At 51.1% G+C, this 23,208-nt stretch overlaps 1 protein-coding gene across 18 annotated transcripts in view; it reads left to right on the forward strand.

Annotated features, from left to right (window-relative positions):
• PTPRS (protein tyrosine phosphatase receptor type S) overlaps positions 1-23,208 on the forward strand; it is a 199,905-nt gene that overhangs the window by 92,527 nt on the left and 84,170 nt on the right. For all 18 annotated transcript variants that reach the window (XM_059719988.1, XM_059719970.1, XM_059719972.1 and 15 more), the window contains exons 3-4: positions 15,150-15,295; positions 16,116-16,257. In XM_059719988.1, coding sequence (XP_059575971.1) covers positions 15,150-15,295; positions 16,116-16,257 — 288 coding nt within the window. The remainder of the gene's footprint in view (positions 1-15,149; positions 15,296-16,115; positions 16,258-23,208) is intronic.

Raw genomic sequence — 23,208 nt, forward strand, 5'->3', positions numbered from 1 at the left:
CTGTACTGCATTTTGCACCTTTTGTCTGAGATGCTTCTGCTGTGCTGTGCAGCCAACACTGTTGCCTTGAGAGGTGTCTATATTGCAATTCCTTTATCGGCCACTGAGATGCAGCCACCTCTGGGCCGAAGCACGATGATCCCTGCTCGAGCAAGCAGCTCACCCGTTTGCAATGGCAACGGGAATACTTTCCGTATGTATATAAATGCATCTGGCCAGTGATCTAGGGATACCTGCAGCAAACACTTCAGGAATTCACACCAAGCTACTCCTGGCACTCATCTACTCCAAGCTTAATATAAATTGTATCCTTCAGTCCTCTTTTATTTACAGGGAATGTTTGACCAGGACATTGGCATGAGTATGTGGAGGATATGATGGGTTATGTCATGACCAGCGCCTGCCGCTACAGCAGAGACTTTGCCAGGATCTCTCAGCCCCTTGCTGGCCTGAAGAGCATGAGACTGTGATCTGGCCGTCAAAGCCAAGCATCCTGCAAGGCAATCGGTCCAGATTTGGATTTGGTGCTGCACATCCTGCTGCAGGGGCATGGGACACATGGGACTGTGAAGTGCTCGGTGTCTTCTGTTTTCCTGTCTCGCAGCTGATTATTCATTTTACCCTCCCGCTGTCCCTTGCATCTCTTGCTAAGTATCCCCAGTTCCCACCTCTGAGAAAGCTGTTCCATCTGCCGTCCACTGCAGCTGCCTTGAACTTCTGGCGATATATAGCTTTGTGAACGCGCTCAGATGAAATCAGGAAAAGAGCTGATGGCATCTTACAAGTAAAATGAGCCAAGCCAGTCCTAAGGCCACTGCAACCTTAGATGTTGTGCATCACTGGTGATTCTTCATCGGTGCCCATCTCCTCTCCAGGTACGGATGGCCGTTGGCTCACAGGGAACTCATTTGCCCTTGGACAAGTCTTACTTTTAGTCCTGCACACACCTTCCTCACCCAGGCTAGCCCAGGTGTGGGATGCCAATTTACCCTCTGACAACCTGGCACAGGCTGTCCTGGTACCAGATAGCAGACCAAGAGAGGCCTGGCCTGACAGGCACAAGTGAAACGCCAGGTCCAAATCCTGAGCCATGCTGTAGTTCCAGCATAAGCAGTGCATAATAGATTGGCCTTTGCCTCTAACATCTGGAGACGCTGTAGGGGACCGAGAACCATCAGGAAGCGATGGTGGGAGGCGCTGGAGTGAGATGCCGACCTGCCTGGCATTTGCTTGTGTATGACTTCACCTCTTTGTGCCTCTTTTTTTTTTCCTTCCACCCTTTGATAAGGCTGGAAATTCTTCATGGCAAGGCCTGCTACTATGGGCATGCCCATTATACAGTGAAGCCTTAATCTTGGGTTGGGCCTCTGCTGACGGTAATACAGATCAATAGTAATGATGCCCACTGTAGGAGAGCTTTCAGCTCCTGCCGTCCCAGCCTGGGTCACTGAGAAGAGCTGCACTGGGCTGTGGCAGAGGTCATGGCTAACCCAGATCGAATTATTGCCAAGGAAAACTGCTGTCGAGTATAGCTTGAGCCTCTTGCAGAGAATCCTTGACAAGGTGACGCTGCAAGGAAGCGGTGGGATGCAAGGAATTGGTTTGACCTCCTGTGTCCACGGTGTCTTTTGCATAGAATTGAGTATGTCTCGTCGTCTTGATGCGGAGGTGTGCTGCAATTTCAGATGGGCACGGTTGAGACGGAAGAGCAAAGCGTCCGATCTCAGACAGGCAGAGCCTTTTCCTTCCTTTTGGGGTAAGGAGGAAAAGCAAAGCTTATACACATGGGGTGGAAAAAAATCATGACAAGTTTAGCGTTCTAGGAAGTTTCTCCTAAGTCCCCCAAACCTTTAATTGACTCGGGAGCATAAAATTGAGACGGGGAGAGAGTAAGGGAGAGAGTGGAGTGGTGTGAGCGATTTGAATAATTTATTGTCCTTTGAAGTTGCAAGAGAAATTTCAGCCGCCTTGGGGAGTAATTTCTCCCCATTCTGAAAGGGTTTTCTCCTCATTTTAAACTCATCCAGAGGATGGTCGTTTTTTGCATTTTCTGCATAATTAATGAAGTGACATCCTCCCTCCTTCTTGCAACCTCTGTAGGGGGCTTGGGGGTGAAACTTGGTGGTTTTTTAATAAAGTCAAATTAATTTGGCTTCCCTGTATAATTTATACATTTATTTATAAATTAGTCTCAGCGTCCGGTTAAGAGCAGCGTCACCTGTGCTGAGCCCGGGGTTTGGTTTTCCTGAATGGAGGGGTGTTCCAGTTCTTCCAGCTCCAGACATGATCGTCTCTGTGAGAGCGGCTCTCGTGCCCAGCTAGTAACCACAGTCCTGCAAGGTGCCAGGCAAGAGCTTTCAACTTGCATTCACTGCCTCTGTCTACTGGAGTGGCTCACGGTTACATAAAGGGGGTAATGATGTTCCTCCTTTTCGGCCATCGGATTTGGACATCCTAGTTTCTGTCTACCTTTGGGTGGGCTGCCTTCTCTGCCTGAATGACGGGGAGATACTGTCCCCCCAAGTGCCTGGCTTTGCTGTACTACACCGTCTTGTGAAAAGTCGTCTCTGAATCAAGACGTGGATCGTGGACGGTATGGACCATGCACGGGAACACACGTTCTGGGCTGTGCAAATCTCCCGTTTCCCCCATTTCCATCCTTGGGAGCAGAGTTTCAGCATTCGCTCCTTCTCTCTTGATTTCTTCCAGTTGTGGATTGGAGACAGCTAATATGTCTGTGTTGGGACTTGATGGGGCAGTGAACTTGGATGTCTGTGGAAAGAAGACTTTCTCCTCCACTTTAGATGCACGATTAGGAAAAAAATTGAGCCATTTCTTCCCCTTTCTCTCTTGCCCCTCTGTCCATGAAGGACTGATTTTTGGGGTGCATTGAACCCCAACACTGTTAGCTGTGTTGTCACAACTCTTCCTTTTTCATTTCACACAAGCAACCAGTTCAAAATAGGGGTCTCGGAGGCCTGAGGCTGGGAGGCCACGTAAATCTTCACATCTCTCACCAAAGGCTCCCAAAGCACCTTACCCTCAGGACGACCATAGACCTTGCCACGGTTGATATCCAAGTGTAAGGGCCCACTGCTCGCTGACTTCGGATGCCTTTATTTCAATGTCCCAAACTCCTGCTACACATTTTAAATGTGCTCAGCACCCACTGAGTTTTGAGTTAAAGCAGATGAGTGATGCAAGTGCTCGGCACCTCTGGTAAATTCAGGTTAAGCGTTTCTAAGCTTGGCTACCTAAAATACCCTCCTCATCAACGGAAAATAGTAAGTCATTGATCTGAGGACATAGGGGACTGGTGCAGCAAGCTCGTTAAATCCTATGCTTAGCAACCAGACTATGGTCTCCCTGCACAAAATGGCAACGTGCTTCCGTCCCTGCGTGGATGCGAAGAACTGCTGCTTCGTTTTGTGAGGATCCAGCACGCGCACGCAGACGCTTTGAAATGTAGAAAACCTGCAGCAGATAATATATGTTGGAACGCTAGGACTGTCTGTAGGAGGGAGCTGGAAAAAAGGTAGGTGAGCGTTCTCCTGTCAGTTTGAAGACACAATCTTTCATGTATCCAGTCTCTTTTTCCTCCCAAAGGATCACCAGATATGCTGATCTTTCTAATGTATTTGGCGTCATCCCCCTCCTACTCTGCAGCCACTTCTGGAAGTGCAAGGGTGTGATATACAGCCAGCCTTTGCACATTTCCCAAAATGCGCACGGTCTCATTAAGCTGTGAATCAGAGCTGGTCGTATACCGGGTGCTTTCAACATCACGTTTTCTCCGGAGAAGGATGAGGAAGGAGGAATCTGGTTGCACTTCTTCCCCGTGGCAGCAAACTCCACGGTCATTTTTTGGTGGTGTTGGGGCAACGCCGGGCTGGTGCAGATGCTGTCACGCTTTATGCCATCGGGGTCTTTCTCTTGGAGATGGTTTTTGAGCTCTCACTTGCCCTTTGGCCTCAGCTCTTTTAATGACCCAAACGAGGCAAGAGAAGACCTACGCGATTGCATCTTCTCTGGTTCATGGGCGGATCAGACCTTCCTTGACTTCTGATGTTGATGGGGTAGACAAAGGCGGTCTTAAATTGGTTCTTGAGGAGACTATGGCAGAGGCAGGGAGGTTCTTGCCTCAAGCAGCCACTGAAACCCTTAGGCCAGACACTGCAGATGGGCCAAGACCGTTGCAATGACAGTGATGGACAAGGGGACCTCATTAGGTGGCCAGAGAGCTCCTCAGGTTCCTCTCTCCCTCTGCTCTGGCTCATTACGCCTTGTTACAGGACGGGTGGACAAATATTGAATGTGATGTGGTTGCAGCTGATGGAAAGCGCTCACATGCCTCCAGGGCCCTGGCCTGCTGCATTTCTGAAGCAGCATGTGCTGCCACGCTCCCCAGCCCATCCGTGCCTGACTCCCGGGCTGCCATCTTACATGACAGCATTGCTTATCTGCTTCAGTTGCTGGTCACCAGGAGGTGCTTCCTAGCTGCCTATCTCCAGCCCTGCTGGGCTCAGAGCAAGGCTGGGAGTGCAGACCTAAGCCAGAGAGCTGTCACCTGCAGTACCTATCCCTTGGCTGTCACCGATCTCACAGGGTAAAAGCGCTGTCACTGCCGTCAAAAATTAGTCTGCATACACAAGGAGGAAAGGTGGTTCACCTCCCTTTTGCAGGAAAGAAACCGTGGTGCAGACTTTGCGGCTCACCCAACACGTCCGTCAGAGCTGGGAGCTGAGCCCTGCTCCCCAAGTCTCTGATGCCTTGGTCACAGCTCATCCAGTGTCCGAGTGCTTTGCAAAGGCCAGCCCACCGTCAGATACACATTGCAGACCAGCTGTCACAGTGCTTGCCCTGAACAGTTTACAATCTCATTTCAAGCGTGGAGGCAGAAGGGATAACAGCCCAGGAGGGAAGATGGATCTGGCTGGCAGCACTGGGTAACAACAGATTTCCCCTGAAGCCCAGCACGGAGGGACAAGGAGCATCGTGGTCTTTCCCTTCTTCTGTCTTCTTCTTGTCGTCTGTGTATGGGGGCAACGGTCCCTTCCTCCAGCCCTGTGCAGCCTCACTACCATTGCTTCTACCCCATCACTTTGCACCTGCAGGGGCAGAGAGGGAGTTTATCGAATGGCTTACCCTGTGGACGGATGGGCAAAGTAGGCATTTTTGCAAAAAAAAAAATTTAATTGCAAGCTTTCAGGTACAAACACTAAACATTCCTTTAATTGCAAGCTTTTTGTGCCTGAAAGCTTGCAATTAAAGGACATTTTTTGCAAAAATCTTGTTGGTCTAATAAAAGATATCTCTACTATGAGTCCCGACTGCCTTTTCCTTGAGACCAATACAGCTGCAACCTGGATCCCTGACACATGTGGGCTAGCACGCATTTTGCGCTCTTCGTCTTCCTCATGTAGACGGCCGTCAGAGCAATCTGGTGGAGAATAACCTGGATAGGGGACTCTAGAAATTGGGATTCGGTTTCTGGTCTCTCTAAACGACCTTGGTCACTTTTCCTCCCTGTACTTCCATCCCCAGTGGGGATAAGCATCCTTGAATTGTAAAAACCTTTGTCAGTCTTGCCTGCTTAAATGCCAGCAATGTGGAGCAGTGACTGTCTCTCGATTTGAGCCTGCATAACGCCCACAACGCTGGGGCCTTGTCCCCAAACAAGGACGAGCAAAAGCAGGCAAGGCTGGGCTGCAGGCAAGTGCAACAGCTGCATGGGCTTGTTGGGCAAGCAGAAGTGGGTTATGAGGTCCTAATTCCCTTCCCCCTCCTCTCCCACTGCCAGTCCCACCTCCCTGAAGGGAGCGGAGAGCCACTGACAGTAAGAGGAAGTCTCTGCCTGAAGCCTATAATTATCCTGTCTGCCTTCCCCGAAAAGGCCAGTTGGGGAGAGAGCCTGTTTGCATTTCGTGCACCAGCCCCGCTTTCGGCTGCCTCCCCAATTACTGCTAATGGACTTTTTATGATGATAAGACGACTAGGTTGGGGAGAAGTTACTGATGGGGAAATGGAATATAATTCACTCCCTGTTTGTTTGTTCCGTCAGAAAACCCTCATTTCCATTCTGCGTGCGAGGCGCTGAGAACCGGCCCCGAAAGGAACGGAGAATCTGTCAGTAAAACCCTGGACTCCGCGGCAATGGGAGTCTCAGCAGGAGTCCTCCGAGGGGTATTTTCGGTCTCGTTCGGTGTCTCCATAGAGACACCCCCTCCAACCCACGCCCGCCTTGCTCCAGCCTGCGGTTCCCACTTCTTGTGCAGAGACGTGTGAATTATGGAAGCATCTCTCTGTCTTTCCCCCTCGCAGGAGCTCCCCCGCATTGTAACACTGGTGCTTTGAAACCCTCTCCCTTTCCAAACATCAGATTCTTGCTCCCCACTCTCCATCTGTCTGAAATCTGGTGTGCTGTCCTGTGTCAGCAGGCTCCTTAGCTTTCCTTTTGTCTGATCTTTACTTCTCTGCCTTTTCCCTTGCTAGGTCTATACCCTTTACTCCCCCACACCTTGCTTGCAGCCCTGGCCGTTCCCCCTGCTCCTCGCTAACCCCCTCCCTCTTTCCACCCGCTTTCCCCTCCAGGCTTCCCCTGCTCTCTGTCATCATCCAGATTCCTCCCTCCCACTATAACTCTTCTCCCCCCGCAATCCTTTCTTCAATTACTTTCCCAGACTTTGGAGGAGTCTCTTCCCATTCTCCCTCAAGCCCTGGTCACATGTACACAGCACGCATGCAAGCTACAGCGGTGCACGTATATCAGATGCATTTCCTACGACAGCAGGTATGCAACATTTAGTTGGTACCTGGCTCTCAAACTATGGGAGGCATGTTGAAAAGGGGAGATCAAAGCTACCGCAGAGATGCAGTTATGGGAGGGTTGGGAGGTACCTTGTGATCCTTCTCTAATCATAAAACTGTCGGCAGCTGTGAAAGCGGAGATGGAGTTTCACTAAATCAGCAGAAAGTTTCAGCCCAAGGAAAAAGGGAAAGGGACAAACTTTAACCCTCTGCTCCCCTCTGTGTGCTCTGGCTGGGTGAAGCTGGTGAAAGACTCATCTTGTCATGAGTAATGTCCTTTTTAAGAGTTGCAGAGCCTGTCTGTGGATGGCGGAGGATGCTAGGGCTTCCCGCTGTCTTTTTTTAATATCGTTTCACCTTGGTGTATGTCCCTGCATTCCTTTCTCGACTGATTCTAGCCGGTTGTTATTTCTTCTTTCAATCTCAGTAATGCTTAGAGGCCACAAATAAGGACAAGGCCCCAAGGCCCCAGCGTTGTGGGCGTTATGCAGGCTCGGATCGAGAGAGCCGCTGCTCCACATTGCTGGCCATTTAAGCAGGCAAGACTGACAAAGGTTTTTACAATTCAAGGATGCTTATCCCCATTTTACAGGCTGGGGATGGAAGTACAGAGAGGAAAAGTGACCAAGGTCGTTTAGAGAAACCAGAAACTGAACCCAATTGTTAAAGTCCCCCATCCAAGGTATTCTCCACCAGATCGCTCTGACAGCCGTCTACATGAGGAAGATGAAGGGCCCAAAATGCATGCTAGCCCACATGTGTCAGGTATCCAGGTTGCAGCTGTATTGGTCTCAAGGAAAAGGCAGTCGGGACTCATAGTAGAGATGATATCTTTTATTAGACCAACAAGATTTTTGGAAAAAAAAAAAAAAGTCTTTTAATTGCAAGCTTTCAGGCACAAAAAGCTTGCAATTAAAGAAATGTTTAGTGTTTGTGGCCAGAAACTTGCAATTAAAGAATTTTTTTTGCAAAAGTCTTGTTGGGCTAATAAAAGATATTGTCTCTACTACGAGTCTTGATTGCTAGCCAACACTCACTTTATCGCGACCTTTTCCCGCCGTGGATGTATGGCATGACCTTGACACTCCGGAGTATGGAGGCATGTACCCAGGGAGGAAGATGAGTGTCCTCTTTGACCAGAGCAGGCTAGAAGTTCACTAGTGTTCCCTAACCTAACCTCAACCCATTTCTCTAGCAGAGACCTAACCTCTGCATAATAACATCTGCAGGAAGCACAAGGGCCAAGCATCTTCATGGCCGTCCATTTGGTGGCACAGCTGATCCACTGCAGATGTCCAGAGTTAGCGGCTTGAGGACCACTCCAAGGTTGGGAAGACGCTTTTAATCAGGTAGACAGCTCCTCACTCGGTGGCCACCTGGTCTATTCTCTGCTGTCCTCTTCTTCAGTGCCCAGCGCAGGTATTGCCTCGATCTCCTCCTGATGCCCACGATAACGAATGCACTTTTGCCAGCGCGGGGAGGAGTTGAAATCTGGTCTCCTCATGTGCAGGCTCTTTGGGTCAGCGTGATTGGAGCGTGGGCTGCCACAATGCTGACTGCGGAGACCGGGGGCACTGCAAAGTGGAAGCAAAACCTTTTTAAATATACATTTTGTAACTGGTGTTCTTTTGTCTCCATTGATTTTTATTTTTTTTGCTGCTGTGGGCGAGGGGGCCCTTTCAGCCAGCTTCACGCTGCTTTCTGTGCTGGGGCTAGATGAAAGAATAAATTGTTTTGTCTTGATTTGTTGTCCATTGTCGAGGTGCTTTCCTGGAGGCGGCCGGGGGAGCAGGGAGGGAGCTGGTGCTCGACACAAAGATGAATTTTTCCAGCCTACGATCGGCTGGAGCCGCCTGCCGCAGAGCTAGGGCAGAGGTGAGAAAACCGTGGGGCCTAGAAAGAGCACCAAGGTGGAGATGGCTGCGTTCAGAAGCACCTCGGTAGGGCTTTCTGGCTCAGAGGATGGCTGCTCCCCCGACTTTGGGCTAATGATGTGCTCTTATATTTAGGCAGCACGTCCAGCCTTGCAGCTGGCCTCTGCCCATGCTCCTCTAATAAATGCCCTGCTTGGGCTTCGTGACCGTACCCTCCCAGTCCCATGCCATGAAGACATAGATTGGCACGGCCTCCGTTGCGTGGGCTCGGTGCACCTCTCCTTCCCTTCGCGTCCGAGGGCCGGAGCGGTGGGACAGAAGGTGACCTGGGGAGATGACCAGCAGAGAAGTGGGTGGCGTGGGTGCAGCAAAGCCTGGAAGTCTTGAGGCTTTGGAGCACCTGAGTGTCTTTCTATGGAGCGATTCGGTGCCGTCAGGGGGTATAAATGATGGAGAGAGCTGCAGAGGTGCAAAGCTGGCAGCCAGATGGGGTTCATGTCCTCTCTCTTTAGCAGCATTACAAAGATCCCCCCCTGCCCTTGAACCTGAGAAGATGGGAAATAAGTCAAGCCTATGTAAAGACAAGAGACAGGCCAGTTACTATAGCAACAGAGCAGTCCAGACCTTCCTTCGCTTCGGTTTTCCTACCAGCTCCTGCCTTTTCTCTGGGCTTTGCCCTTGAGACGGGTTCCAGCTAGCACCCGCGAGGGGCACGGAGCAGGCACCACTCCCCCAGGGTCAGCAGGGGAGAGCAGCAGGGGAGAGCACCAGCTTTATAAGGCAAAGCTTGCAACCCTCCTTGCAAGCTTTGCCTTGTACCTACATGTCACCAAGCCGCTGCCCCTCCAGGTTGACGATAGCATCTTTGTCCCTGCCCTCAGATTGCCCACTCAGGCTTCCCGGGTCATGTTGCGTGTTGCACCGGTGTCCGCTGGGTTTGGGGTTGCAAGTGCAAAAGCCCCTTTCTGTAGGGCTTGATGCTGGCGTGGGAAGTAGTTGCTAGCATGGCGCGGATTGCAAGGAGGGAGAGAGCAACTGTTTTCTATCCGCTCCTACCCTCGGACACATGCATCTCCTGAACCGTCGTCTCCTCACCTAAGCCGGGGCTGGCCGGGTCTGCAGGAGTAGTTCAAAGACTTGATCTTGGAAGCTGGCACAACTGACTTTGAGAATCAGTCTCGTCTCAAGGAAGCGAGCGTTCCCCTCCGCCAGCTGCCTCTCTATTGCCTGGATTTGTGATAACCCTGGGCTGGCTTCCCTGATCGGTGGAAGTGAGTATTCGGGCTGAGAGCAGCTGAGCATGGCGGGACACCCTTTCTCGGCTCCTGTTTGGATGGAGTCGCGCTGTTGCAGAGGGCTAAGTAACTCGAAGCTTTGCAGCCCTAGGTCTCTGGTTCAGATCCAGCCCAGGTTGACAGTGAGTCTAGAGGCTGCTACTTGCCGACAGCTGCTTGGTGACCTTGATGAACCAACCTGGTGGTTTCCATCCATTTCCACCCAAGCTCCTGATTGCAGCCAGCATTTTACTCCACTGCCTTTGCCAGCTGCAGGCAGCCAGGTTTCCATCTCAACCAGCAAGACTTGTTCCTCCAGCTCACGGCTGGACCCCGTTGGTTGGACTATCTGTCAAAAGCAGGATCTGCACCTGTTTTGAGACTAAACAAAAGATCTGGCTTTCCAGGACTAAAACATCTCCCTTGGCCTCTTGGCCCCGCAAGGTTTCTGTACAGAGCCTGCAATGCAAAGGCCTGCCTTGTCTGTCTGGGATCCAGGTTTGCAGAGGGAAGGGAAGGCAAAGGACCAACGGTGAGAGCTAGGCGGCAGTGGCGGCAGTCCCTCGGAGTCAAGGATGACGTCCATCAGGCTTGATGGGTCCTCAGGTGACTGAGGAGCCCAATTCTGGATACACACATTATTCGGCAATGGGGACGTGTGGCTGCGCAGGGGAGTGGGATTTGCAGTCCCAGGCTGGTCTGCTTCTCCTTCCTCCGCCGCCGCCGCCGTTCCGCCTCAGTATTGAGTTGCTGGGCCGTGAAGTGGTGCGTGCCTTGGTGGACCAGGTGGTGCCACACTGACCGGTCAGCAGCTTGCTCCTCCTAGCCCTTGGTGTTGATGCCTCCGTGCTTGTCGCACCTTGAGTGTGTCTTTGTACTGTTTCCTTTGGCCACCCTTTGAGCATTGGCCAACTGAGAGCTGGAAAAAGAAAATCTGGCGAGGGAGGCTGTTCTCGGACATCCGGACGCAGCGGCCCGGCCATCGGAGTTGATTTCTCAAGAGCAAGGCTTCGATGCTGGTGGACGCAGCTGCATGGAGGACGCTCGCACTGGTCTTATTTGGTCCCCAGGATTTGATGCAAGCACTGCTGGCGAAAGCTCTCGAGGGTCTTAATGTGGCGTCGGTAGACGGTCCAGGTTTCACTGCAGGAGAGGAGGGTGGTCAGCATGACAGCCTTGGAAACCAGGACCTTTCATCGACTTCCGAAGGGCTCTGTTTTTGAGGACACGTCGCAGCTTGAAGAAGGCAGCGCTGGCGCAGCTGACTCGGTGCTGGATCCAGGTGTGATACCTGGAGCTAGCAGCCAAGCATCCTTCCATCATCTGTTGGTTTTGGATGTCGGCCCTGCCTGCTCTTGCTTCCCCTTCTCTTTCTCCCATTAAGCTACTTCATGGGTTCTCCATCTCTCTAGCATTTTGGCCTCTAATGTTTCAAACATAGACTAGCCTGCCTGCCTGTCTCTTCTCATCCGTCAGCATGGCACGAACTTCCGATAGACCCTCAGATGTACAGATATCCCCCTCATACCCTCCCCTTTAGCTTCGGTGTATCATTAGTGGGTAGATGACTTATTCTTGTAAGGGTTTTGCAGAAAGACCAACAAAGAGCTCTTCCTTCACGGTGCTATGTGAAAGAACTGCAGAGGGAGAGTTAAGACGGTGTAAATGTGAGTTATATCCCTTCCTAACAGCAGCCTGTAGACGGACTGTCGGCTGCCGCGTGGACTAGAGCAGGTGAAGCCAGAAGGAAATTATTAATACATGCACGATTGAGGAATTAGTTCACAGATTTCGTCAGCAGCCCGTGGGGTGATGGCCATGCAAACCCCCTGAATCCTGTAGCAAAAGCCGGTTGTATTTTGGGGGGAGGGAGTGGAGATGGGGGTCAAAGGGACAAGAGGAGGAATACTCCTCGTCTTCCCATCTGAACACAATTAGGGAGCAGGGCAGGAACTTTTTGAAGCTCTCTGCGGCCGCATCTTTTGGGATCGCCTTTGGGGAAGCTTGTTGGAGTGGAGGGCTCTGCTGAAGTTGATGGCTTTCCATTAATCAGGATGGGAAAATAATCACAGGTGCACAGCACACCTGTCTCTGCGGTTTCATCTCTCGGGATACAAACTCCACAGGCAACCCCTCGCGGCAGGAAGAGTCTTTAAGCTTGAGGTTTCCCCTCTCCCATTTAATTCAGTCTCTCTTGGAAAGAGCCAGGTTTTATTAATTAGCAAACAGGATGGAGAAATCCCTTGTGCCCTGCTCCCAAGGGCTTCAGGATCGGGCTAGGATTCATTCTGGCTTTCCAGGACCAGTTCACTTTGGGGATAGCGCTCATGTTCCTACCCTCTGCTCTCACAGGAGAGGATGGATGACATGGTATAAAACTTCCCTGCACGTAAGAACGATGGAAAATACGTCTCTGAATGCTTTCTTTCTGCTTTGGTGTTTTTTAAATCAAAACTCTGCAATTGTGATGCACCGGAAGCAATGTGCAAGCGCGTTGCCTGATTGCACCAGAACTGGCTTGCCGTCACGTAGCACCTTTTTGCTCTTGAAGGGTCCTAAAACAGTTTTCAGAGTAAAATAGGGTTCCTAGCCAAGGCCCTGCATGCTTTGCTGAAAGGCAGATCGAAATCCTGTGGCTAAGCTCCTGGGTCCTGGGATGCTTCTATGCAACCTGCGGGGACTGTGCAATAGCTTCATTTCAGCGCTGTATCTCCGTATCGTCTCTGGTAGTGCCACCCATCTCTCTTAGCAAATGTAGGTGAGTGTTTCCACGTGGTTGGCAGCATTTGGGGTGGGTGGCACTGCAGTCACCAGTTGCAGGGGGGCATCCAAAGGGGAGCTTACCATTAATTCTTGCAAAGGATTTGATTCTTCGCCCAGTGTGATATTTCAGAGTCTTTAAGACGCCCTTGATCTCTCTGGTTGCACTGATACGGTCCAGCCTAGACCTGTGCAGATTTTTAAATCGGGAGAGGGCAAAAGGAGAAGGGAGTCCCGGGTGCATTTAGTTTTTAGCCCAGAGCAAGTGTGTACAGGCAGATAACAAATTCCCAAATGCGGGACTTTCCGGTGGGACCTGCTGCCAACCTTTAGCTGTAACATTGCAGAGGCGACTCTCTGACCTCTAAATATAGATTTAGATATTTATAAATCCAGTGCTTGCACACCCAGTGTTGAGTGAGGACATAAACAGCTCCAGCAAATTGTATTTACCTCCAGCATGGAAACAAATGCTGGATGGCATCGCGCAAGCGCGCTTTTATTGATACGCTTCTTGTCCCAAGTGGGGGGAGGCAGGAAGGAGGAAGGGGCACTTCCTGTCTGCATTCACCCCTGCAGAGCACTGAGGTCTTTTCCCACTTGCCCTCTCCTGCAGCATTGTCTTGTCAACTGTCTGCATCTTGCTTTATAGACTCTGAATATGTACATATAAATATACACATTTCACAGTCATGTGGTCTCCTTTCCCAAGAATAACAGACGGCAACTTTATGATCTGAGTGATTTTATTTGCACACAGCTGTGGCCTTGTGATTTAAATATTTCAATAAATTTTAAACTAACTAGGCTGACGGAAACTGCGCAGGGAAAGCAGGTTGGAACAGGAGCAGGGAGGGAGGGTTTTCCCTGGGGTGGATATAGGTGGAGGCTCCTCATCTTGCTTGCCTCCCATGAGCCCCGGCTCTCTACCACCCGCCTCGTTTCTCGAAGGATGCTCCTGAAGGTTGCCAGGACAGGAGAGGAGTCGGTGCCTGGGAGGGCGACTGCAGATCGCTGGGACACTGGGGCCCTGATCCAGATCCTGGCCGGATAAAACACATACAGAGGCTGCAAGAGGTTTGTTCAGGCCTTGCTGCGCCTCTGAGGAGCTGGATCTGCGAGGAGGTCGAGGGGCTTTTGGATCCTTCCCTGAGCTGCACAGATCCCCTGATCTGGGACTTAAGAGCCTGCAGAGTCCTCCAGGGGCGCAGGCGGCGAACCTGACCGCGCGCTCCGTTTTGACATCTTGATTGTCTGGCAGTGATGAATTGGGGCTGCCGCGCGGCGTGCTGTCAGCTCGCTTTTCCAGAGGGTGCCATGCGTGTGCGCGTGCACGCGCATGTGCAGGGCTGCGGGCAAGCCTGTACAAACACACGGGTGTCTGCTACGGGGTCACACACATCACAGCTCCCACAGGCCAGCTGTGCAGCACGTGTCCAGAGCCCCCCATATTCCCTGCCCAGGAGCTGCCCCGGTCTCGCTCTCACCCCCCTGTTGCAGGGATTTGCACGCTTTTACACCCCTACCTGTGGCCAGGGGCTCTGCGTGCTCCTCCATGCAATGGGTTCTGCATTCCTCGGTTGCTCTTCCTTGCCTCCCTAATTTCCCTTTATTTGTGTATCCACTTGCACCATGTCCGTTGTGCACCCCAAAACCTTGAGGCTCTGTTGTTCCCTTTTCCCTTAATGACAGAGACCTGTGTTCTCCTCTCCGAGCTAGGTGCTTTGTGCGAGGCCCCTTTTCTTCCATCCGTGCCCCCACCCCCCAGTTGCATGGTCCATTTGGTGTCCATTGCTCGCACCTCCAGTTTCCTCCGGCAGGGTTCTGCGTACCCACCTTTCCTCCAGAGATGCACAGGGCATTTCCCCCCAGTTAAGTATGAGGCCTCACTTTGCACAGCCAGGTGTTTGCAGGGCATTCAAATTCAATGTGGAAGTCAGCAAAAAGAGAGCAAGGTCACCTGGAAACCTAGAAACAAGTTTCCCTTTGGAAACAGAGGTGCTGGGCTGAGCCGCAGGAAGGTTTCCCATGGGAAACTAGTGTTTAGCAAGGGGTGATATATAACTAAATGCATCCCATAGCCTTCAACGCTCTACTGCTGGGGTCAGGGGACTGGGAGCTGGGATCTTGGGTCCAACTTGCAGTCCTGCCAGCTGCTTTCAGCCATGATCTTGTTGGATTCGTGCATGTAAACTGTTGTATCTGTATCGAGTCCCTTGAAGTGACAGGACTCTGCATAGGTGCATGCTTCTGCCCCACTCAAATCCAGTTGCAGGATCGGGGCCTTATCTGTGTGCAACGGGTTCCTCGCATCTAAAGCAATGCTAATGATCATCCCCTGCCTTCTCCCCGTCATGAGGCTTCATTTGGTTTGGGGGTTCAGCATGAATTCTGACTGGTCTTTATTAGGGTTTGTCTTCCTCTTTTGTTAAAGGTCCCCCCGTGTTCATTAAAAAGCCAGTGGACCAAATTGGTGTATCGGGAGGCGTGGCTTCTTTCGTGTGCCAAGCCACTGGAGACCCCAAGCCTCGGGTCACCTGGAACAAGAAGGGGAAGAAAGTGAACTCGCAGAGATTTGAGGTAAGCGGGGCCGTGGCGGTGAGTGCTCAGCCTCGGTTAATGGCCGAGAGACTTGGACTGTGAGCTTTGAAAAGCAAGAGGTTGCATCCCTTCCAATGCAAGGGGCAAAGCACCCCTTCATTTTCCCCAAGAAACGTAGGCCAGGAAGTGGTGCTTGGGGGGCCAGAAACAGAGTGCCGGGGAGAAGTCCCACGTGGGAGCTGCACTGAAGAATCCCTCTCATCCGGCGTTTCTCCAGCTCCCTAAATACCACCCCCTGCACACACACGCGTGCACGCATACCTGATTTAGTACCTCAGCGTCTGCAGCATCTGCAGATGTGGATCTCTGCCCTTCCTAGGCAGACAGCTGAGTTTATATCTTCTAAATAAGCTGGGGAAGGGGTGGGAAGGGGAGGCAGGATGAGTGGAAGCTCATATCTTGCTCCCTCGCCTGGGTTGCAACCCCAAGGGGACCCTGCCCTGCTAGCCAGCTGGAGGTGTGGAGAGACTTCCTGATGTCCGCTCCTTGGGCAGATGGTGCAGCGAGAGGCTTTAATTTTTAATGTAGTTTTTGCATTGCCTGTCATCTGCCTCCTCACTTGCCGGGCATTTCACGGCAGTTGGGGCCCTTCAGATGCACCTCGCAGTTTTGACCGACTAAAGCTCGGGGGGGAGAATCCCTCCCTAGGATTATGTGGCCTGATCTAGAGTCCACTGGGTTTGGGGAGAGGAGCAGGAAGGACCAAACAAGAGCAACTGCCCTCTGGTCCCCACTGGCAGGCCTGACCCCAGTGCCTGTTCCCCGGGAGTGCTCAGCCTCTCCCCGCTTTGTCTTTCAGACAATTGAATTTGATGAAAGCGCCGGCGCCGTCCTAAGGATCCAGCCCCTCCGAACACCCAGGGATGAGAATATTTACGAGTGCGTTGCCCAGAACCTGCATGGGGAAGTCACCGTCCAGGCCAGGCTCACTGTCCTCCGAGGTAAGAGCAAGCCCCGTGGATAAGCAGCCTCATTGAATCGGTTTGAAATAATGTCTCTCAGCAGAATGTGGGATGAATTGCCTGCTTTGCTGTCATTATTTGCCTGTCTTCTGGCTGTTTTCTAACTATTGGGCAGTGCAGAAGAGCAGGGGGTTCTTCATTCAGACAGGAAGGGTTTGTAAATGAAGCTGGCCAGGAGTGGTGAATACCCCAGCTGAGTAGGAGCTCCCAGCTAGGAGTGGTATGGATGTGATAGCTGGGTGGGGGATTGCAAGCAGGGTGCTAGGGTCCTGGGCTGGGGGTTTGGTACTTGCAAGAGGAGCATTAGTTGTGCAAACATTGCTGCTAGAGCCTTTTGAGCCAGCAGCTAGTGTGGGAGTTTCCAGGCAGGGCATGGTATAGGTGCTCCCAGCTGGCAGTGCCCGGGTAGCAGCACCTCCTCCATCCCTCTTTTCTTCCACAGTTCCCGGGTTCTCCTAATTAGCTTTTTAAGGTCCTTTGCTGAATGGACAGTCAGCAAGTGCCTAATGGTGTAGGTGAATTTATATGCAGGTCTCAAACTTACTGGAATGAATGAAGGCCTAACACAGGTTACATAGCGAAGCTCTGTACCTCTGCACCGGTGGGAGGGAAAACCCTGTGCCATCCAGCTGGTAGCCTTGATGCTGTCAAGACGCCAGCTGTCTTGAGAACACGCAGATCTGCATCCCATCCGTGCCCAGCCCCATACAGGTGTTCCTGTTCCTGTCTCCTTGTTGCTCGCGTGCTTTGTACGGTGTGACACTTAATTGCCTGTCAGTGGCACATGACAAGATGTTGGTCTCTGCAATTGGCACATCTAAAAGCCAGGCTCTCGCTTCTTCTGCACCCGTGAGAAAACGCATGACTGCCCTGACGCGGCCGGAGGTGTCTGGAGCTTTTCGGTCTGCACACGCTGCCATTTAGTTTTCAAGAGCTGTGACAGTTGCTGCAGACAGGGCCTTTGGGCTGGCTCCTAAGAAGGAAATCCCCGTTGCTTCAGTTTTTCTGGAAATGATGGAGAGAGTCTTCCTTCTCCTGTGGCAAGCCTAGCAACCCCTCTGGCTTCTCTCAGTGACCAGATCCTTCTCTCCTGACAAGGAGCCGCAGTGTTTGGATGATGACAAGCTGTTGACACCTGTCCACAGGGACGAGGGCTCCCTTTACACACCTTTTTACAGCTCTTCTTCAGGTATTGGCATCACACGGGTGTCAGCTAGAGTCAGAGAACATAACAGGAGCCTGTCCGACTCCCTGCACATGTTACTATGTGAAACAGGGCACTGTCGCCGTATACTCTACTCCATCCTGCTTGCAACATGCTGCCGGGAGAGCTGCAGCTCCTCGCATCCAACAGGACCCTGCCGGCCAGTGGGTGCAAGGGCAGCTGAAATGCCCACATCATGAAACCTAAGTGGAGGGAGAGACAGAGAGGTGAGGAGCTGGAGGCCTGGGAGGCAGACAGGGCTGCAGGTTGCAGAAGAGCAGCCAGGAGGTAGGTTTTATAGATTTCTTCCCTACTCCCCTCCCCTCCTCAGCTGAAGTTATTCTTCTCCTGACCTTTCCTGGGTTTTCAGGCAGTGGAGATTGACTTCTCTTTACCCTGCACTGGACTCATTTGTAAGTGCTGGGAGAGTTAAAAGGACAAAGCATGAATCCATTAACCTCTACAATCACAAAGAGAATCTGAAAGATAGCATGCTGGCATCTGTGTCTCCTTTCCTCCTGTCTGCTCTCTCCTCTCCTCCTCCCCTTTCCTTTCACCCCTCTCCTTTTTGTCTCTCTCCATCCATTTCCCCTCTCTTCCCCTTACCTGTCTGTCTCTTTACCTTTCTGTCTCTCATCCTTGGAACGTACCTTTGGTCACCTAATGCTTATCATAAGATTGCTGTGCAGATAGATGATGAGCAGGAGCTGTCATTTGCAGAGCTGTTACCTGGGCACACCGTGGAGTGAAGAAACTGTGGAGAAGCTTTGTGCTAATAAATCCATGGCATACGAGCTCTGCCCTGCACATGAGCGTGCATGTTTAACCTATGCACATGTACAAGCATTTACAGGGGCACATTAGTGCCTGTGCAGACAGTCACAAGAAGAGGAGGAGGACACCCTTGCTGCTGCATCCTGATGCTTTATAATGGCTGGAGTACTTGTGAAATCCCCATGGCTCATGTATAGGAATAGACTGCTCCAGTTCAGACCCTGCTGCTCCAGGAGGCTTGGAGATTGCGCCCAAAAGATAGGTCACGTATGGTCGCTTAACCAGAGGCTTCAAGAGTGGAAAAGTTCAACAACTTCTGAGGAATGGACCCCTGGTGTGGACCTCACCCAACTTCCATGAACCCTCTTACTCCAGCTGTGTTGACTCATTGGTCTCTTCTGGTCCCCGTCCCAAGGACCCGATCCCTGATAGAGCTGTAGAGTAACTGCTGCTCCACAGCTGGCTGACCTTAGTGCTTGCCAAGCTGATCAGGCACGGCGCAAAGAAAGCCCAGCAGCTGGGCTGCGGAAGTGCCTTTCGGCTCTTGTCGACTCCAGCTGTTGGAGTTCTCCGTGGCACACAGCAGCGTACGCAGAGGGGCAGCTGCCCGGCCTAGGCACCCCGTCTCCTGTCTGCAGAGTTCTTCAAAGCTCCTCAATCTCAGGCATGATTTTCTGTTTTGGTTTTGGGTTGATTTATTTATTTTTTCCCCTTCTCATAAGATTATATTTCCCAACCCGCTTCTCAGAAAGAGAGATTCATGGCAGCCGACCATGCGAACGCAGCAAAGAACACCTGGTCTTGCTTTGCTCCATCTTCAGCATCACCCTGAACTCGGAAAATGCTCTGCACCTGATACAGCTGTTTGCCGATATCCTTGACCACCAGGAGGCAGCAGGCTTGATGATGGTGCCCAGGAGTTGGGGACGGCGTGAGAGCTCAGAGGAGGGGAGAGAGAGAAAATCTGGTATTGGGAGGAGCAGGCAGGGTTACAGGAAGGATGTGCAGGGAGGAGTAGTGACGGGACTGGGGACCTGGAGAGAACATTTCTGTTCGCCTGGTCCAGAGATGGGGAGAGAGTGTGGTTAACAGGGAAGGAAGAAGACATGCAGCGATGTTAGATCTCTGCGGAAAGATGCTGCGAGCCAAAGGACGTGTGCGCACGTGGATGGAGAGATTAGCAGGCCGGTAGGGGCCATTGTGATCCTTAATTTGACCCTCTGCATTGCACTGGCCGTAGGACTTCCCGTCTCTGTTTCTTCTAGAGCTTCTTAGAGGAGAACACGAAGACGCTGGAATTGCAGGCCAGAGAAGCAGGATCAAGGGGAAACCCATTCTCCGTCCATTGGCCGTGCCCTCCTGTGGACACGCACCGGCCCGACGTGTCAAGTTTGCAGGAGGCTTCTGAAAGCCGGGACTTGATTATCCTCTTCGTAGCCATTCGTTCCAGTGCCTGCTCCGGCTGCCTCCAAAAGGATTTTCTTTCTGCTACTACAAGATGGAGGCGAATTGGCTTAGTCATCTCGACTAGATTCCTGTGAACCATAGGATTATATCCCAGCAGGGTTGACTTAGCTCTTCACTCTGCAGAGGTCGATATGTTGAATTCCATGCAGTTTTCCTTTTTTGTGTGGTTAATAGATGCAGGCTGGGGGTGGAAAAAAGCTTCCATTAGCTCTTCATGGATCCAGTAATAGCAGATATTCAGTTCAGTAAATGTCCTGGGACAAAAATTTCCCTGCCTCTCCCTGCTTGCACAGCATGCTAGATACCGGCTGCAACCCTCCCTTCCTAAAGAGGGCTGTCCTTTGAGACGGCTATTTAAAGATGAACTCTCTTCTAATTATTAAAGATGCCTGATGCGACTTGCTATAAGAAACGTTACAAAACTGTTTTCCCTTCTTCCATCCCTGGTTTTCTTCAGGGGTTCCTCAATTTTTCCAAACTAAATGCTGAAAAGAAACATGAAACCTCTCCCATTTCTGGTTCCATAACTAAGCCTCGAGTCAGGAGATGCAACGTTTGAAGAAAGAACCCCAGCTATGCACCCTGGCATCGTTTTCATGATAAAATGACAGCATACAGAAGACACGTGGACGTGGTTGGAAAGAACGTGCGTCTGTTGTTTCTGGGAGGTGTTGTCAGAGCCCGTACGAAGGAGAAACTGGGTTCTGGTCCTGGCTCTGTCCAAGGTTTATGTGATCTTGGGCATGCTGATTCATCACATCATTCCTCAGCTGTGAAATGGGGATACTACTGACCACATCGTCTTAGCTTAGTCTCACTCATCGAGTGCTGAGAGATCCTAGGCTGGGCATCTCTAGAGACGGGCAGAGCATTACACTCCCCTTTGGCATTTCCTGGCTCTGGGGAGCTGGGTCGCATACTCTTCATGTTGCTTCCACAGAGCTTTTGCATTCAGTGCGTAGCACGCATGCATGCGCACACGCTCCTCTCCTGCCCCTTTAAATTATTAAACAACCGCTGGCTCTAGGGAAAGGAGCAGCAGCACTGCCAGCTTTATCTCTCTTCATCATCTTCATTTCCAGCACAGTTAATTATCCGAACACAGCGCTGCCACCTTCCAGAGCGACAAGGAGACGGCGGCTGTGATCACTTCTGCCTGCTAGTCAGCGACCTCTACTGTATTTGTATGACTGTATGCACGCGAGCGCATGCGCCGGAGCCACTTCCATGCCTTTCCCCGGCACAGAGCACGTCCTCTGGTAGGATTTATTATAAATGAATGCTGGAGCACCCTCTCCTCCCACCAGATCTTTCTCACGCTACCTTGTTCATTGGCCTTGAGGTAACTCGCCAGGTTTTCCCTGGGGACGGCCTTTTAGACCATCAGATCCACAAGCACGGCACTCAGCAGCGTCTGCTAATATGGCAAGCGTAACACCTGAAAGCACTTTCCCTACAAAACCAGCATGATTCAGCTGCAAACATCTGCCCAGATGTGTCCTCCAGGCTGCTTGCTTTTGTTCTCGGAGATGCTTGGCCCGCTTATAGGAACAGCGCTCGTAATGCAAACCGTTCTCCCCTAACAGGTGTGGCAAGGCATTTGGGGCGGGCGGGGGGGACGGCACATCTAGTGGGGGTTGAGATGATACCGTCATTGCGTTGTTACAGAGAATCCAGTTGTTAGGGGATGGAGACAGTTTCGCTTTCCTGGCAGGAAGGAAATCTGAGCACTTGAATCAGTGGAATATGCGTTGTTCAGGGATGCTTCCTCTGCCGATCTGATCCTCAAATCTGATCACGCCTCTAGCCGCAGTTGTTTTAATTAAACTCAGAGGAATTCTGCACAATGTGCTGCAAGATTAACATTTTTGTTTAATTAGAAACACTCGGTAATAATAGTTGTACCAGGCCTCCCCCAACACACACGCACACTCAAACGCACACTCACACCCTGCCAGTCAAGAGGGTTGTTCTCTCCGAGGATTAATTGGTTTGTGAAATTAACGGGCTCGGGTTCGAGCCAGGTGGAGCAGCATCACCAGGGAGTGGGATGCAAGCGGTAATCAATAATGATGTCATCTTCAGCCAATCAAGCACCGGCGGCTTGTCTGTTTAACAATACACCACTGCCTGTTTAAAAAAAAAAAGGGAGAGAGAGAAGGGAAAGGAAGACATTAAAAGCCTGACTCAGGCAGGCAAAGGGAAAGCAATTCCCAGTGCATCTCTGTCCTGAGCTCACTCTTATGTAGGGCCTGGATATTTCAACACATGTGATCTGCAAGAAGGCACACTGCTTGGGGACCGCGGCGATACCCAGCCGAAGCTAAGGACACCGCTTCCTGGCTTTTTGTGGTTTAGCTCAGTCCCTGATTAAATAGATGCATGTATTCCTGTTTAAAAGGGGAATTAAGATCTTTCCTTTGCTTTTGCTGGGCTCGCTGGTTGGGAAGGGGCCATGCCATCCCTTGTGACTGTCATTCTCATGGGAGTCCAGGGTGTTCATCAGCACGCAGGGTGGAGCCTCCTTTCTGGGGCATGATCTGATCGCTGTTGTGGGTGTTACTACTCTCATCATCATCGTGAATATGATAGACGCTGAAAAAACCCCAACTGAGGTTCCTGCGTGCTAGGTGCTGTACAAAGTGCATTGAGCAACACAATCCCTGTTCACATACGAGGTGGGAAGGGAATACGTTGCAGCGACTACAAAGCTCCTTTTTCCCCCCCCCGAGTGCCTGAAAACACTTACAAATCTCAGCCCAGCCTTGCGAGGTATCAGAGAAGGATTTAGCAGTTTTCCTATTTTAAACAGAGGGAAACAGAGGTCTGGAGAAGGACTTTCTCAAGGTCATAGCACAAGCTCAGTGGCAGAGCTGCGAACAAGGTTTTCGTGCAGGCCTCTGCTCCGATCCCTAACTAAACTCTGCGAGAAGTTTAAACTATAAGATAAGGTCTATTTTTTTTCTGCCCTGCAGGGGGGTTCGGGGTTGTAAGTACAAAGTGGTGTATTAAGCCAGGCCAGGCTATCGCTGCAGCTCCCTCCCTGAGGCACCTGCCCTATACCCAGCCTGTGCTCCCTCCAGCATAAGTATTTTGGCTATGGATGTGGTATTTTTAATCAAAATAGTTACTCCAGTGGAGCCCCTACCCAGGATTAATAGTGCCTAATAACAAGGGATCCGGGTTTTCTCCGAATTTAAAAAAAATCCCCAATTTTCGGATTAAAAAAAGTAACCCCGAATCCACATTTTCCCTTGATAAAAATGCAACTCCACTATATATATGTATCTATCCACTCTCTCTCTCTCTCTCTCTATATATATATATATAATTACCTAAATGCAACTCCACTAGATAGATAGATAGATAGATAGATAGATAGATAGATAGATAGATAGATAGATAGATAGATATAGTGGAGTTGCATTTTAATCAAAGGAAAATGTGGATTTGGGGTTACTTTTTTTAATCCGAAAATTGGGGAT

Source organism: Alligator mississippiensis, chromosome 16, assembly GCF_030867095.1.
Source record: "Alligator mississippiensis isolate rAllMis1 chromosome 16, rAllMis1, whole genome shotgun sequence".
NCBI classification, from domain to species: domain Eukaryota; kingdom Metazoa; phylum Chordata; order Crocodylia; family Alligatoridae; genus Alligator; species Alligator mississippiensis.